Source organism: Sminthopsis crassicaudata, chromosome 3 (assembly GCF_048593235.1).
Source record: "Sminthopsis crassicaudata isolate SCR6 chromosome 3, ASM4859323v1, whole genome shotgun sequence".
Classification (NCBI taxonomy): Eukaryota; Metazoa; Chordata; class Mammalia; order Dasyuromorphia; family Dasyuridae; genus Sminthopsis; species Sminthopsis crassicaudata.
The window spans coordinates 456,010,881-456,029,898 of NC_133619.1; the positions used below are offsets into that span (position 1 = coordinate 456,010,881).

Sequence of the window (19,018 nt, forward strand, 5' to 3'; positions counted from 1 at the left end):
CCAGAGAGAATTTTGCCTTGATTGAACTCAAAAAAGATCTGAATAAAAAATGGAATCCTTAAATCATAGGTACTTTTTTTCCTTACTAATATTATAATCTGCTGCAGCATTATGGTTGATATTTTCTTTCTATTCCTGTATACATCAAAGATACATAGAAAACATAGAAAAATGACAGTTTAAAGAATTGCTCTTTCATCATTTTATTGATCAAAAATTCATTTGCAATATTGACTTTCTTTAGGACCCAGAGAAACTGCTAGAATTTACACCCAAATTTCTACCTGAATGAGTTTCTCCACCTTCTTAGTGATTGTACACCTGCTTTCCTTATAAGGAGAACAAGGAAGTGAATCATGTTGAAGTTGCTCTTAAGCAGGGCTTTTCTTCTTTACCTGTCCAGGTAGCCTCTGTTTTCATTTCAGTCTTAATGAAAACTTTTTTGTCCTTTCCATCTAGAGTTTCTGTCCAAAGCAGTGTAAGTAGTACTTACCATTTTCCACTTCAAGAAAGAAAGTCTTTTACAATGTTCAACTTTGATCTTGTTATGTTGAAGGTAATTCACTTTTTAATCTGTCTGTACAGCGAGAACTGAAAACGAATGGGGATTGAATTGCTTTGCCTGTTCTTTCTATTTCTGGGAAGGAATAACCATGTTCAAGGTAAGAATCGTCAGCCCTCACATCAATTTCTGTCGCTGAATGTTTGACAACACTGTCTTTACCAAGACATGGGAAGCAGTTTCTGAATTAGTCTATTCCACTGTCTCTTGCCTTTGAGGGAAAATGCTTTAACAGACCTCAGATACGGGACTGAGGAGCTATTAGGATCTGTTTCTACACGGTACCCAGCAGTATTACGGGAGTTGGAAAGTTGCTTCCGCACTTTTATGCCAGCAATACAAAAGAGTTGATGCACAAAAGATTTGATCTGTGTAGCTGCAATGGTTATTTTGGAAACTTTAAAACACTTTTAATTATTGTTATTATTTTTTAGCATTATTATCACTCTCCAATGATCTCCTTTCTCTCCTCAAGTTGGAAACTTCTTGAAATGATTTGAACACGAAGCAAATCAAACCACTTTTGTAAAGGATAATTTCTTTTGATGAAGAGAGCAGTCTCAATCATCAGTGTAGGAACTCTCAGTGTGAAAACTCCCTCCATTGTTTGCAGATAAACTCATCTGCTAATTAACAGTGTTAGAAAGTGGCTTGGAACTCTAAGGGGTTAAGTAACTTTATTATCAGCATTTAGCTAGCATGTGTCCAAAGTGAATTCTGGTCTTTCTGCTTCTAAGGATTTCCCTCCCTACACTAAGACATGTTGGCTTTCAAGGATATATCTCAAGAGAAAAAAAATTCCATTGGCTATTTATTCTTATAATTTAAAAAAAAATTTCTACCAATAAATACATTTGTCCTCACAATGTCAGTAATTCTTCATTTAAAAGTGTACATGCCTTTTTTATATTTTAAGAAAGTAAAACATAATTAACATAAGATAGAGGGAAATATCATAAATATCAACATTAAATTATGTGGAAAGTTAAAGTTCCATAAAAATTACTAACACTTTAAGAACTGGTTGCTGACACTTAAGGTAAACTTCAGCTCTGTCCTTCTCCAGTGCTTGAATTACCATAAGCCTCATAAAGGGAATGATTGAATGCATCCTTAATCTTCTGCCTCTCTCTCTGGCTTTAAATATAGGGAGCTGTGCTGTGGGTAATGCAGAGACCTGTGAAGACTGTTTGCTCATTGGACCACACTGCTCCTGGTGTTCTCAAGAGGTAAAACAAATGATCTCATAGAATTTCCAACAGAAGTGTTTGTGTGAGCTTTTATGTTCATTCCATTGGCCCTGAGAATTGCCCTAAAATCCTGGTGGCTGGACAAGTATAGCAGACCATAAAAAAAATGCGAATTAGCAGTGCTAATAGGATGTTCATTTGATTAATTTCAAGAAAAATTTGTCAAGGAAGAGATGTTAAGTTATTCTGGAAAATGCAATTTACCACCCATAGCATTAAAAGATCCTGCTTTTCCCTTTAAGTTCTTTTTACCTGGCTTCATATGAATCAAGTCTGCCCCCAAGACAAGATGATCCAACATACTCGGCATACTCAGCAACAAAACTGGCTTTAGTGCTTTGAATGTCCTACCAATCTTGTGCTTACATGTCATTTGTTACAACATGTAAGTTCAAAGAAAGGACTTAAAATAGGCATGGAAGAGTAGGACTTTTTTTGCAAAATAGATAGTTCTAATAAAAATAAATTCAATTACAGCTCAAGTATAGAAAAAAAAAAAGGTAGTTAAGTGGTGCCACAGTGCATAAAGTGCTGGGTCTAGAGTCAGGAAAAATCACCTTGCTGAGTTCAAATTTGGCTTCAGATACTTATTAGTTATGTGATCCTGGGCAAGTCATTTAACTCTGTTTGCCCTAGTTACTCATCTATAAAAGGAACTGGAGAAGGAAAAGGCAAATCATTGTAATGTGTTTGCCAAGAAAACTCTAAATGGGATCATAAAGAGTCAGAGACTGAAATGATCTAACAATGACAACAAAATAGAAGAATAGGACTTCTTAAAAAATATAGTTCTAATAAAGCTACATTTAGTGGCAACTCAGGTATAGAAACTAACTGGAGAGTTGGTTGTAAATAATGGGTTGATTTCTCATTATTTATATAACATCAGGGATTACTTTATTTCTCTTTTCTTCAATTTCTTCATCTTTGAAATGGTAATAGTAATATCTATAATACCTACTGCTGAGAAATCAACAAAGTAATCTAAGTAAGCAATCAAAGACTTTATAGAGCTATATGGGATATGAGGTTGTGTTCAAATTATAAGTTTTAAGAATTTAAGCCTGCATCACAACTTTTTGGACATCCTGTATATGTATCAGTACTTTTCAGTAAATAAAGTGTTAAAGAGTTCACAACAAAAATCATAACGTTTGATCAGATATATAATGTTGCATGGCTTAGGAAAATGTTTCATGTTTACTTTCTAAAATCCAGTATATAATGCTAAATATTATTAGTCCTGTATTTCCAAATTATGATAAGGAAATGATTAATGAGATAAAGCACTCCTCCAGATGTACCAGAATGAATTTTTTTAATATTTCCATTTCTATATACTGAATTATGTAAAGTGATTGAGTATTTACTCACAGAATCTACTTTAGAAAGGGAACATACTACAAAGGCATTTGAATTCCAATTAAGAAAGAGCTTTAAAAAGTAAAATCCAAATGACAGTTTTAATTCTGATTTATAAAGAGCTGTTAGATATACAATACAGCAATAGACAAAGTCACGTCACCTCAAACATCCAACATTTTTTAGGATGTCTTAGGCGTCAACATGTCTTAGCAGTAGTTAATCTCACAGAAAGCAACATAAGTTGAAATGGTGAACTCCTATGCAAAAAATTCAGAAAGATCCTGATTATTTCTATTTATTCCAACAAAGAGAGTCATTCTTCTCTTCAGGTACTCCTCGGTCACTAATCGTATTTGCTCATAGGGCAGAAGTTCATCTGTCAGATCAAAGTGAGAAACCCTGTAATCAGGCACTCACAGAATTCCCAGGGTGGTAATGCACACACACACACACACACACACACACACACATACACACACACACACACACACACACACACACACACACACACACACACTGATCTTGACCACAGATGATACCTGATACAATGCCTCCAATCCGCAAGTATGTCTAGACTTAGGACCACAGGGGTTTTATTTCCATCTACTTTCAGACTTAACCATAAAAACATGATCTCCACTGAACCTAATATGCTCTTCTTCAGGGAGTTAATTTCCAAAAGAAGTAGTTTTACCCTACCCTACCTCCTCATATATTCCAACCCTACTTTTGCTACATGAGCTTGGGAAAAAAGCCAGTATATTTGATACAGATTTTTTATTTATTTGTACTTATAGCAAAATCCTTATATCCTTGTATATTTATATGCATACAAATTCAAATACATGTATATAGGTATATATAAGTACATGCTAGGCACTGAAAACTGAAAGAAAAAAAGACAGCCTTCAGGGAGAGTACACTTTGTCAGAACAGACAGCATATATACAAGGAGTAGGGTGACTAGGTGGCACATTGAATAGAGTACCAGGCCTGGAGCTAGAAAGTCTCTTCTTCCTGAAATCAAATCTGGGCTTAGACACTTACTAGTTGTGTGGCCCTAGGCAATTTACCCTGTTTGCTTCAGTTTCCTCATCTATAACATGAACTGAGGAAGGAAATAGCAAACCTCTTTGCCAAGAAAATCCCAAATGGGATCATAAAAAGACTAACAACTAAAATGACTCAATAACAATGAATACAAAGTAGCATATACCATTAACAGTATAAATCTTTATATCATTCTAACATAGATAATAGATCAGTATAGATACAAAATTTTTAAAATGATGGGTGATTGAAAACAGCTCATTTGGGTAGCATTTATCCTACAACTATGAAAAAAAATCTGAGACTAAAAAGTTTACTTTCGAAATATTTTTAAAATTGTGTTTTTAATGGCTAGCCTACCATGACAAGCCAGTGATTTTACTTTCAGGTGATGGTTAGCATAAAAAAAAAAAATTAGTGATTTTTAAATCTACAAATGTCCACATGGCAGCCTCATAGCTCCAATGCAGATGTGATCCATCCTTCCAGTGAGTTGCCTTCTTCATAGACTGTGAATGAATAAACACTAATCCTTCTCACTTCATTGACATTTCACGACTTGTAAATCCAGTAACTGGTAGTCACATTTGGCACTTGCTAGCATGTACAAACTAGATTCTATTCTGCGATACAGGACACCCAGATAACTAGCTTCAGCCAGCTAGAGAAAAATTATATCAAAAGCTTAGAAATAGTTAATTGTCAAGAAGGCAAACCTCTGCAACCAACAAAAGGGAATTGTCTTATACTCATTTGTACCTTGAATGGGTACCCATGTTCCCAATTGTCAACCATGAGAAAAAAAAATCTGCAATATACTAAATAGACAATTTTTAAAGACGTAGGGTTAGAAGTCCAGGAGAGAAGCCAACAGTGCTATAAAATAATAATATAATGTCATAATACCTCTAACAGTAAATAGACCTTGATATTGTGTCAGGTCCTGGAAGCTATATGCTGAAAAGACACAGTTCCTACCTCTGGACAGTTTATAGTTTATAAACTATAAACAGTTTAATTTACAGAAAATGGGTGATTTTATTGTACCTGAAATATATATACATATAGTAAATATTATATTAATTAATTAATAATTAAATAATATATTATCTTAAATAACAATTTAAGTCTGCAGAAAATTCAATATCTAACTACTGAAAAGATGCTTGAGAAGAGGAAGTAATTGAAAAAATGGTACATGCTGAAATTAAAATGGAATCTTTCTTATTTTTTCAAGATTTCTGTCAGCCTTCTAATTTGAATTAACTTTGTACAATAAATGAAACAGATGTGAGAATATTTTGATCCTTGACTGGAAAGGGAAAGATGAATATAACATGTTGCACAAATATCCCCCATTATTTTGAAATTAAATAATCATTACTTGATTTTCTTTTCTTTTCTAGGATTTTACCCATCCATCTGGAATTGGTGAAAGGTGTGATACCCCAGAGAATCTTTTGGCTAAAGGATGTTTGCTACATGCCATTGAAAATCCTACTTCCACAATAGAGATACTTACAAATAAACCGCTGAGTATAGGAAGTCAGAAAAACAATTCGGATATCATACAAATTTCACCCCAAAAATTAGTTCTCAAATTGCGACCAGGTATGTTATAGCACCTTATTAATATGATATCATAGTGTGATAATTTCTTATTTCTACTGATGCATGCAACAAAGTTTCCAGTGTCACCTATTCAGACTGCATGTGTTTAGGCTTATATAGCACTAATTAGAAGTATTAATCAGGAATTATTCCTTTTTTACATAAATGAAGATTAGTCAATAATGATATCTTTACTTATGTGGGATACTTATGCTCCTAGCATAGAATCGAAAAAAAAAATTTATACCAAATAACAACTGTGCTCTTGCCCTGGGGAGAGAGAGAGAGAGAGAGAGAGAGAGAGAGAGAGAGAGAGAGAGAGAGAGAGAGAGAGAGAGAGAGAGAGAGAGAAATGCCTTTGAGATTTGTTTCACATTTCTTTGAGCACTATAATGTAGCTCCAGTTTGCCATTTGGATGCTTTACCTCTTTGAAACCACAGAAATAAGATTATCTTAAATCTAAATGGATGCTGGTTTTCCCAAGATGATATAAAATATCCTGGGTTACATGTCCTTCGGTGGCTCTATACATAACTGGTAAGAATTTGCATGGAAATATCAGTTTATGATATCCTGACATTCTTTATACCAGCCATTCCTTTGGGAACATCTTTCTGAAATGACAACACACAGGTCTAGTGATTGATCTGATACAAAACTTAATGTGTTCATTTTTTCCCCTGCTGTGGTTTAACAAGGTAATGAGAAAACATTACAAGTCCATGTTCGCCAGACTGAGGATTATCCAGTAGATTTGTATTACCTCATGGATCTCTCAGCTTCTATGGAAGATGACCTTAATACAATAAAGGAGTTGGGCTCCACACTATCCAAAGAGATGTCTAAATTAACAAGCAACTTCAAATTGGGATTTGGTTCCTTTGTAGAAAAACCAGTTTCTCCTTTTATAAAGACAACTCCTGAAGAAATAGTGAATCCTTGCAGGTAAGTGTGAGAGCTCTCACATCTCTATTATGGATACTGATTTTCTGTGGAAGGAGTCACCCTTCTGAGTTCCTGCTACTAGAAACTCTCTGGAGCTCTGGCATTCATCTGCTGTTCAGTAGGTGTGCTTGGCATTCTCTTGCTTGCTACAAATATGAGGTCATTTTGATGACATTTTGCTAGCCACATGAAGCTGGGAAGCTTAGAAGCTCCAGAATTTGAAAAGGCCCCTTATGCACATTTGAGTGTGGCAAACTTGGCTCCATTTTCTGGAGACAAGCATATCCTGGACCCTCAATATAGGTTTCACCGGACTGTGATGTCTCCTAGAGATGCCTTTTCTCACAATGACCACCACTCACTGAGGTTACTTGAGCAACAACCCATACCCACTAATACTATCCTACTCAGCTACCTTCACTACTGCAAAATAGTCTTTTTTTTCCCCTTGCTTTCTGTGGCTCATAGGGAAATAAGGATTTCTCTTAATTATCTTCTATAGTCCATTTATACCCCAATAACTTTCAATAGGAAAGTGATTTCTCTGAGTCTGTTCTATCATAATATAATCATCAGTTTAAAACATGGATTATGCACACATCTATCAAGGGGGAGTAATTACATTGCTTGTGAAATATAAAGCATACTTTTTTAATTTAATGTAATTCAAATTATCCATTTTAAAATGTTAATTTCCTTGAAATGCAGAAAAGCATTTAGTATTTATAAAGACATTTTCCAAGCTCGTATTAGCATATGACATACATTTTTATACATCAAAGTTACTAGCATATATGGAAGAGAACTTTATGTGATATCTAAAACTCTTGGAGAGCACTTTGACACTTTAATAGGTCTATGATATCATTCATCTCACATGCTGGAAGCTCTCCTCTGATTTTTTAAAATATCTCAAGGGTATTACTCTTTTATCTCTCATTTTCCTAACATAACCTCCTTCATCTTCTTTTCCAGTCATACTTTTCCACAAATTAAGTCTTTTCTGTAACTCCTACCTGTAAGTCACCTATAATTACCTGCTAAGGCCAATGTATATCTAACATGCATTTCTCCATGTCCCTTCAGTGTTCCATGATTCCCAGACATATAGCATCACCAGGGAGTAAAAAAGAAAAACAAGTTTTAAAATACTGTTTTCAAAACATTAAGTTGTTTTTCAACTGGAACCTGGCCGAATAAGGTTTTTGAGTTCTTACATAAATGTAGCTTGGTGAGTTAGGTGAAAACAAATTTCTAGGAGTGCAACAATTTCTTAGTATTCTGACTCACTCTAAAGTAAGGGAAACTTTATGTATGCACTTCCATATTTCCAATAATTTAGAATAAAACTACTTATTAAACTTTTAGTACAGATAATAGCATGAGTCTAAATAGCTTTTATATTTCCTTTTCCTGCCACAAACTACCTAGGGCAGTCCTAGGTAGGGTCTGATGAGTTACTTCTGCCCCAAGGGGATACATTTGAATGAATTCAAACTGGAAGACTCTAGGTAAATTGTAATGTCATAAAGTTCATTATAATGGGTATGATGCTTTACTAGAGAACACAATTAAACTAATAAGCTCAATTGTTGTAATATATCTGCTAGCAAAGTATCTTGAATGAATAATGCATACTTATGAACCACAAAATTCAATAAAAACAACTTGACTGATAAGAGATAAAAGAATATGATTTCTCAAATTAAAAAAAAGATATTGCCTGAGACAAACCACTTTTTCCCTAAAGCTTTAATGGCAGCTAGCTTTCTAAGTCAAGAAGGCATTTTCTAAGGAGCAGTAAGAGTTTCCATGCAATCTCTCATGTAATTCTAGGCTTTTTAGGCTTTAAGGGGATAATCCTGCCACTCTATTTCCCCATCTCTGACTATTGAATTCTTCCCCATTCCTTCAGGTCTTACTAGGTGCCATCTCCAACATGAAGTTTTCCCTCATTCTTCCAGATATTTTTTTTTCTTTAGCATATTGTTTATAAGTCCTCCTATACACTTGTTAATTCTAGTTTATACTGAAGGTAGTTGTATCAAAGGTTTTTCTCATCCGTGATATCTAAAACTCTTGGAGGATAGGCACTTTGCAGAGAAGTTTTAATTTTATGTTTTTTTTTATTTGATAATATCTCTATATAGAGTATATAGATAGATAGATAGATACATACATACATACATACAGAGAGAGAGGGGGGGGGAGTATATATATATATATATATATATGTATATGTAGAGAGAAAATATATATATATATAATATGTATATATACATATATACAAGAGTATATAGAGATAATCTTATATCTCTATATAGAAAAGTATAGAGATCTTGTTAATTTTATATAAATACAGGCAAGTTATATACCAACCTGGTGGGCAAGGTGAAAACTAGATGGCAATAAAAGATAGCAAAAGGTGGATTTAGAACTATTGGCATGGTTAGGCTTAAAGAGAAGACATTAATGGCTTGATGACAATTTGGAGGGAATGAACTAGTGGAGAATCTATGGACTTGTTTTTGGTTCTTTGCCACTCAACATTTTTTATGACTGCCTGTTGTGTTCTTGTTGTTCAATATGTCTGTGATATTGTTTAGGGTTTTCTTGGCAAAGATACTGGAATGGTTTGTCATTTTCTTCTCCAGTTCAATTTATAGATGAGGAAATTAAGGCAAACGGGGTAAACAGGGTTAAGTGATTTGCCCAGGGTCACACAAGCTACTAAGTATTTGTAGTAGGATTTAAGCTCAGGTCTTTCTGGCTTTGGGGGCAGTATGCTGTCCACTGTTCCACCTCTTGTCCCAAAATCTATGGTTCTACCTCTGAAGGCAGGCCCATTCAATTTTTAGATCTTGTTTAGTCACCTGACTTTTCGTGACTTCATTTGGGTTCATTTGCTTGTTTTTTTGGCAAAAATACTGAAATAATTTGCCATTTCCTTTTCTAGTTCATTTTATAAATAAGGAAACTGAGGTAAACAGGATTAAGTTACTTGCTTAAGATCACACAACTAGTAAGTGTCTGAGGTCAGATTTGAATTTAGGAAGATGTGTCTTCCTCATCCCAGGCTAGGTGCTCTAGCACTGGTGGTGCACTGTACCATCTAGCTGTCCCACCTGACATGTCAACCTTTATTAAATATTTACTTATTTATTGCTTTATCAATAATTTGGATAAAGGCAAAGATGACATGTTTGTAAATTTGCAAATAACATGAAAGTGGGGATGGGGGTGAAGGAGAAAGGGAGGTAGAGATAGCTGACACACTGAATGACAGAGTCCAAATCCAAAAATACATGGACAAGATGAACAATAACTTTTTTGGGGAAAAATTTTGTTTTGGACTAGATTTACAATTCTATTGATGAAAGGAATGTCTATGAAGAAATGCTTTCTACAATTAATGCAGATAGGTAATTAACTGCTCCTCAGCCTAGACTTTTAAAGTCCTTCCTCAAGTATTAATAAGCTGTGACTTGTAAGACAACCTATATGTGTCAGAAATGGGACTTATGTCCAGGCAACAAAGAAAGAAAACTTCAAAGACATATATAATTTAATGGAAGTAAATGTAAAGTTCTACATTTGGGTTCAAAAACTCTGCTTCACCAGCACAGGATGATGAGAATGTCTTCATTAGGTTCCTTAAGATTTTGAGATTTTCCTGGTTTGCAAGATCCAAGTAAAGCAATTATATAACTATCAAGCCCCAAATAGCTAATACTATGCCAGATGAAATTAAAAGAGAACATGGTGATAGTGTACTAGTTAAACCACACATAGAATATTATATTTGGTTTAGGACAAAGTATTTAAAGAAAACAAATACTTTTAGATTAGTGAGAAAAATAAGAAATATGGCATGTAGGTGATGGGCACAAATAGTGTTAAATTTTGCCAAAGGGTACAATATAATTACTACCACTTACCTTTGAAATTTATCCTCTTCATATGGAAATAATAGCAGTGCAATATTTGGCATATTTAGATGTTCTTGATTCTACACAGTCAGTGATACACATAAAGATATACATTCAACATCTGGCTAGTCCTAATAAAATAAGATATTATTGCCTTTGGCTCTCTGATGTGATTCCCGTCAGGTGGGGGCACATTTCTTGGGGAATGCCCCTCATCAACATATGACACCAAGTATGTGAACAGAGGTAGTCTAAATGTATCTATTATTTTATTCTCTTTCCTGAGGTTTTAAGTCATTTTAAAAAAACCTCTACTTTGGACTTTTTGGTGTTTTAATTGTTGAGAAGATGAGCTATTTCTCTACCCCTTGTTTCTGTATCTTTGCTTTAAGATAAAATTTTACTCTTTTAATTGCTCCTGACCTAACTTATGGAATGATTTCTTGGTACGGAACCTATATCTGTATGGTGTTGGCAAAACTTTCTACATTAAATAGGAAGATATTTTGGTAGAATTTTAAAAATGCATGAATATATTTGTTTTATTGAAGTTGGGGATCTTATATGGGGGGCTTTCTATAAGGTTTTTCTTAAATTGCAGGGTAATATAGAGTGTTTATAGAAGTGAGCATTTATAGGAATTATAAAAGGTGTTTCTTGAACAGAGGGCTCACCCATAATTACAGATGTATTATTCAAAACTTTCATGATGTTGGGATAACTTAACAATAATCTTTTGAATTTTAGTTAGTCTTCCTGATACAGAAAAGTGTTTATTAAAAATGTACCCTGAAGAATGTCTGAAGAAATTATGAATGATTAACCTGGAAAAGAGAAGATAAATGGGGGACTTGATAGGGGTCTATACATACTTGAATGACTATTATATGGAAAAGAGATGAACAGTATTCTAGTTGATCTCAACTGGCAGTACTAGGAAGGATGACTTTAAGTTGCAAAGAAATAGCTTTAGACTTCATATAAGGAAAACCTTGTCTTAAGAAAGAGTGGGTTTTTCCTCACTGGAATTCTTCAGGCAAAGACTTGAAGAACCACTTGTTGGAGATAATGGAGAAAGGATGCTTCACTGGGATTGTCCTAACTGGCCTCTGGGGTTCCTTCCAACTCTTAGAATCTGTGGACCTCTATGGAGGATGCACCGAAAGCTATAGATAGGAATCACTTAGGACGAGCAGACATGGGTAAGTTTTATAGTATACTGGTAGAGGAGGTACCCATGTCAAACGGATTATGGATCCATTGAAGCCTTGAAGTATATTAGCACAGAAAAACAAAATACAGCTTTAGGGGCTTTTATACATATGTTAATATATAAAATTCTGATGGAGTTGCAAATATATGCATATTAAGAAAGACTATGTCTGAGTACCTAGCTAGAGAACAGGACATGGAATCAGGAAATCCTGGGTTTGAATCTTATCAGAATCACTTATTGACTTTATAAACCTTGGCAAGTCATTTAACCTTTTTTTTGCCTCATGGAAATTATTTCACAGGATTTTTGTAAAGATAGAATGCAATCACACAATAAAGCATTTCACAAACCTAAAAGTGCACTATAAGGGTAAATTATTATTTTAAAAATTGAGCCATAAATTAGGAAGACATTTACTTACCTAAGTTATTTTCTATATAATGATGAATGCCCTAAAGAGAGTTCATAGGACTAGAACAAGCTGCTTACTTTCTTTGGAAGAGGAGAAGGGGAGAAAATTTTGGAACTCAAAATCTAGTAAAAATGATTGCTAAAAATTTTCTTGTCATTTTTCTGGTGGGAATTATGTGTGTATATATATATGTATATACATATAAATGAATATATGTATATGTGTATATAATGTATGTAGATATATGCATGTGTGTATATTATGTGTATGTACTTGTGTGTGTGTGTGTATGTGTGTGTGTGTGTAAAATCTCAGGCAGATGTTGCAGGTGGATAGTGAGTAAAGTTCAGAATTGTGTTGGAGGAGAACAGACTGAATTATATTTGGGAAAATGACAGTGCTACAAAAACTGAATTCTTTATCCCCAGTATTCTTCCAGCAATACTATTTAACTATGAATCTATCACTGCAGAAGAAATCTAGTTGTAGATAGTAAAAAGTTAATGAAAGATTCATGATAGGAATAAAAAAGCTTGCAATATATTATCAATGATGACTGAAAAAATGGTGTGGAAGAAAAGATTAAAGACATATATGACTGGAAGAGAAAGTGAACCAATCAAACAAAAAGAATGACAAACAAATGATTTATAATCCAGATATTACTTTGGAACCATTTAAATATTCAGGAAACCAGAGGAAAGTTTCTAAGACATTTCATGAATCTTCTATTGAAGGTTTGCCAAAGGCCCTATATATGAGGCAGGTGGCTTAAGAGAAAGAGTTGGATTTGAATCAGGAAGACCTAAATTCAAATTCAGCTCTCAGACACTTACTAACTGTGTGACTTTGGTCAAATCACTCAACCCTGTTGGCCTCTGTTTCTTTACCTGTAAAATGAACTGGAGAAAAATATAGCAAATCCCTCCAGTATCCTTGCCAAGAAAACTCCAAATGGGGTATAGAGACATGACTGGAAATGATAATACTCTCAGAAATTACTTTGTAAGTATTTTTCTTACATTCATGCTCTCCCCCTCTCTCATAGAATAGAAATTTCTTGAGGGTAGAGACTGTTTCATCTTTGTCTTTACGTCCCTAGGAACCAGCATAATCATTAATAAATGCTTGTTAAATGAATGAATGAATAAATAAAATGTTGAGATTGATGCAATCTTAGGGCAGTCACCCACACACTAACTTGTTTGTGCTCCTGTTCTGCTTTGTGCTTAAATCCAAGCCCTAAATACCTCTCACCCTAAATATTACAACGGACTCCTTGCTGACTTCATTGCCTCCAATCTTTGCTCTCTTGAATTCTCTTCCTAGTCAATTGTCATCTATCTCAACAATCATCTTGCTCATTTAACTTTCTGTTCTCTTCTCAGAAGCTTAGAGTTGCTTGTTAAGCCAAATTTACTCTTTTCATAATGCTCTATTGTTGCGATGCTGGAGCCACCTGCCAATGGCTGCTGGAGGTCTAACTCAGACCTATAGAATGAATCTCTTCATGTGAGAGGATGGTGAGGATACAAAGAGACTGAGAAGTTGCTGTTTTCTGATCTCTCCACTAAGACACAGTTGCATTCTCTGACCTCCCTCCTCTTCCCTCTTGCCTCCAATTTATTTCATCCCCAATCCACAAAGAACATCTGTGAAGGCTTCTTTGCAACTCCTTCAAGTGTCATGATTCACAACTGTGGAGGCTCTTGGAGAATTGACCAGCCCCTTCATTTAGGCATGGTCCTTAACACTCTATTTTCCATTACCTAAGATTTCTTATTTCCTTTTCCATTACCTAATTGTCCTCAAAATAATTCACATTTCAATAGTCCTTTAAAGTTTACATAGTATTATTATCTTCATTTTATAGTGAGAATAGAGAGGCACAAAGAAATTAAAATGTCTTGGCCAGGATCACATACTTAGAGAGTCTGTTAGACAAAACCCAAACCCCTGGTCCCTCTCTACTACATCTCACTCTTTCTTGCCCCCTATTCTGTATCCTATGACTATCTATTGTTTTTAATTCAGTGATTCTTGTACATGTCCCTCATAAAATTTGTCCCTCTCCATTTCCAATATACTGCACATACTATTCCCTTTCCAGAAAGCCTTCATCTACCTTGTAACCAGACCAGATGCTGAACAAAATATACTTCTCATATGAAAACTTGCCAGGTTAACTGTTACGGGCTCCAATGATTCTCTATTCACTTAGTCCTTCTCTATCTCTGTAGCATTCTAATGAGTTGGGTAAAGTTTTACATCTCATTTGGGGACAATACTATATAATTTGATTTCTGTTTGTCCTCTCTTCCTTTGTAAATTGTAAGATTTCATATGCCACCTAAAAAATCTCAGCTTGGTAAGGACCCAGTGAAAGTTGTTAATGTGGTTAGGAGTTGCAAGAAATAATTTTCACTCTTACAATTTTTTTGTTGGCTTTATAAGCTGATATTACATGGAGGGTTCAAACAATAAAGTGTAAACAGTATGGCATAAGATGAAAAAGTATGAAAGAGTTGAAATCTACATTGTTAAGGAACATCTATGTTAATGACATCAAAGTCACTTAGAACTCTGAATCACAAAATCAGATATTTCTGATAATCAAACATTTCTTAAGGTATTTTTGAGGAAATTATTCCTAATAAATTATATTCTGATAGATTTTATTATAGATGTTTTTGCATTTTCTTTTGTAGTAGTGTTCCCCATTTTTGCTTACCTACCTTTGGATTTAAACACATTCTACCACTGACAAGTGATGCAGAAAAGTTCAATGAAATTGTGAAGAATCAGAAAATTTCAGCAAATATTGACACTCCAGAGGGAGGATTTGATGCAATTATGCAAGCTGCTGTTTGTAAGGTAGGATGCCATACTGGATAGTGCTGTTATGATTTCCTCCCAAAATGAAACTCACTCTAGAGTGCTTAAAAAAAAAAAAAGCTAATTCTATTAATTTTTCATCAAAAAAAAGAAAAGAAATGGGTTAAATGAACAAAGCACAAAGAAGGTGCTTTTCTTTAAAATGCAAATGCATGCTAGAGAAGAGTTTTTGCAGTATATTTAACATAATTTTTCATACTACAAGACCTTAAGATTTTTGGTATGGTAATGTTGGAGGAAGGTTGTTGGAGGAGATGAAAGGTAAACTATAAATATTATTTTAAAAAATAATCTGCTGCATAAATAACTAGAGCAACCCAAACCACATCTTCTCTTAAAAGAAAATCTTGAAAAATATTTGAGCAGGGAAATGTTTCACGATGTTCTGTCTTTCTTATTTGACTTTATACTTGGGAGATAGCTGAATGGAAAAAAATGAAGCAGCTGTAAAGACTTGTCAATTGTCAGCGTTTCTAAGTATAGCTGATCAACATTCAACAGATGCCTATTTGAATCAAACATACCCTGAAATTCTCAATCTAATTATAGGAACAAATTGGGTGGAGGAATGATTCCCTCCATCTTCTTGTGTTTGTGAGTGATGCGGATTCTCATTTTGGAATGGACAGTAAATTGGCCGGAATCGTTATTCCCAATGATGGAGTTTGCCACTTGGACAGCAAGAATGAGTACTCCATGTCAACTGTCCTGGTAACATATTATGTTTCATATTAATTTAAGTCTTAAATACACTAGAGAGGATTAAGTGTGAGAAATTACAGTTAAGGGCAGCTAGAGTCAGGACCTGAGTTCAAATGTGACTTTAGACACTTGATACTTATTAGCTGGGTGACCCCAGGCAAGTTACTTAACCTCAATTGCCTACTGGAAAAAAAAAAGAAAGAAAAAGAAATCAGTCAAACACGTCTTCAATACATTTATAATTTGTTCAGTTCAATCTAGCAATTTTAAGTATCTACTCTGATCAAGGCAAAATAATCACACAAATAATAATCACAGGGGAGAAAAGTAAAAACTAACCAGTGTTCACTTTCAAAAAATGTATACTTAATGGGATATTGGAGCTTTTATTTATACTTTTGTAAATGATCTGCAAGAGACACTTTGGACCCATGTGGTAGTCAGTTGGCAAGAATCCTCTCTGAACTTATGGAAGCTGGTTTTTGGATGTAAGAATCAGTTTTTAGTGCTACTTGGAAAGCCTTTAGAAGTTTACAGACATAGTCTTTGAGAATTTGGGGTCACTTGCATATTATGATGAGATTTCAGAAATAGTGCTTTGTTGGAGGACACTGAAATTATGTAATATGTGTTACACACAAAACTTTGAACTTCGCCTCCAGTGACAAGCCATTTTATTGGACTAAATTTAAAAAATTAAATTGAATAGGGATAAAAAAATGAAAAGCCCTTCCCTTGTGAGTTCAGTTTTTTAAAGTTTTTTTTATTTGTCCAAATACATGCAAAGATAGTTTTTAACATTTATCTTTGCAAAACTTTGTGCTCCTAATTTTTCTCCCTCCCTTTCCTCTTTCTCCACCTCCTCTAGACAAGAAGCAATTTGATGTAGGTTAAACGTTTAATTCTTCTAAACATATTTCCTTATTCCTTATGCTGTGCCAGAAAAAAATCAGTTCAAAAAAGAAAAAATACATAAGAAAAAAACAAGCAAACAACAAGAACAACAACAATAGAAGCACACTTCCCTTTCCTTGCTCACCTCAAATCTGGATCTAGGAGGTCAGGTTGTTAGTGGAACCCTGGAGATCATTTAAATTCCATTCCATTGTAGTCCTGATTTGCCTTTCATAGAGTCCCCTGTCTGAAACCAATTTAGGATTGCAAAGAATCATCTCTTTTATTTTTTTTTGAATTTGAATATTAATGAGAGCAAACATTTATGATACACTTTAATGCAACAAAACACTTTACATCATTACACATAACTCCACAGAGAAGATTGTCCATTTTATGAATGAGGACACTGAGAGTCAGAGAGATTGTTATTTATTCAAAGATATGTAATGAGTAACATGACTGGAATTTAAACCTTCATCTATGGAGTCTAATATTTTTTTCTACTAGTCTGGGACTTAAACTGCCATGAAATGAAGAGTAAGGCATTCATAAATCCAGTGTTAATTCAAAATGGTGTCCAATAATCCATATTTTTAAAACAAGATATTTCTTGTACCAAAAAGGCCATGTAAAAATATTGTTTGTAAAGCATGCTCCCATTTGTCAGATGACAAAATTGAGACAGAGCAATTAAACAACATATATAGTTTTTAATTGTTAATACAGGGCAAATTAAAATTTGTCAAGATGGATAGAAGATTGTGACTAACAATAATGTAAATTTCTATCTTCTATCCTCCCCTTTCTAATAGCAATCCAATATTTAGTCATATAATTTATACAAGCAAATTACAATGAATTCAATTTAACAAATAAATATTAATTACCTACTGTGTGCTAGGCCCTGGAGACATAATGACAAAAACAAAATGGCCCCAACTATCAAGGACTTATATTCTACTGAATGAGAAATCTAAGGGATGATTTATTGCCTTGTTATTGCTTAGATGTTTTGTCTCAATGCCCATATGTATTGCAGCAAATACTTCAAAAATAATAAGAACAGAGAGAGATAGCACCCACCACCTAATCATAGCACTTCTCTTATAATAAATACTCAATAAATTTTTGTAGAATGGATGTTGAATAAATCACCACAGACTAACATAATTCCTGTATCATCAATCAAAGAAAGGTCAAACTAATGTTTATTCCACTCTCTCAAACTGAGAAACAGAATAGGGAGAACAAAAGATATTTGGCTACTTTCACATCTCTTTCCAAAGTGTTCTGTTTTCCTTGTCCTTTCTGTACATATTTTTCCCCTGATTCAATGTTTACCAAATTGGGCTCTGCAGAACTAGGGCTATCCATGTCATACAAATGTCAGTGCTAGTGACATTTTCCCTTCAAAAAAAAAAGTAAAATTGTGTACATATCAAAAATACATTTTCATACCAAATTTTCAATATGAAAATAACCATCTTCCTCTGCTTTGATATAGAATTTCCCCAACCCACTTTCATCCCAACAGTTTTTCATATCTCTCAGTTCCAATACCTACATTTGTGCATTATTGTTGTATCTCAAACTCCAGAGCTTTTAGCTGCTAAATCAGACTAGTACTACTTCTTCTTGAAACCTTTCTTTATGTGATTTTTCCCTCAAATTTCTCATCAAAATTTCTTTCTACCTTTCTTTTGCATATATCTGACTGAGAGATATAATGAGAGGCAACATGGCATAGTGGATAGAATGCTGGACTTCCTGGGTTCATATCCTCCTTCAGATTAATAGATGTATGAACTTAGATAAGTCCTAAGTCTCAGTCCTTATTTTTAAAATGAAGAGATTGTACTAGAAGACCTCTAAGAATTCTTTCAACTCTAAGTTTATGATATTGTGGTATTTTTTCATAATAGTTCTTGTGTGTTTAGATATGAAGATAGATGATAGGATAGATAGATAGATAGAGAAGTAGATACGCATAGTAAAAGATAGCCTGTTCCCCATTACCAATAAGAATTTACTAGTCATCTATTACATATCAGGCCCTGGGGACAGTCAAATAAAATAGAACCTATCCTCAAGGTACTTATAATCTATTGAAAGAAATAGCATGTACACATATAAGTATATACAGAATAAATACCAGGTAACTAGAAGGGGTGGGGGAAAACACT

At 34.1% G+C, this 19,018-nt stretch overlaps 1 protein-coding gene across 1 annotated transcript in view; it reads left to right on the plus strand.

Annotated features, from left to right (window-relative positions):
- The first annotated feature begins 323 nt into the window (after positions 1 to 323).
- ITGB6 (integrin subunit beta 6) overlaps positions 324 to 19,018 on the plus strand; it is an 84,088-nt gene continuing 65,393 nt past the window's right edge. Inside the window, exons 1-7 of the mRNA XM_074303316.1 lie at positions 324 to 478; positions 586 to 662; positions 1,712 to 1,791; positions 5,634 to 5,838; positions 6,538 to 6,784; positions 15,050 to 15,215; positions 15,786 to 15,947. Coding sequence (XP_074159417.1) covers positions 602 to 662; positions 1,712 to 1,791; positions 5,634 to 5,838; positions 6,538 to 6,784; positions 15,050 to 15,215; positions 15,786 to 15,947 — 921 coding nt within the window. The 5' untranslated portion in view covers positions 324 to 478; positions 586 to 601. The remainder of the gene's footprint in view (positions 479 to 585; positions 663 to 1,711; positions 1,792 to 5,633; positions 5,839 to 6,537; positions 6,785 to 15,049; positions 15,216 to 15,785; positions 15,948 to 19,018) is intronic.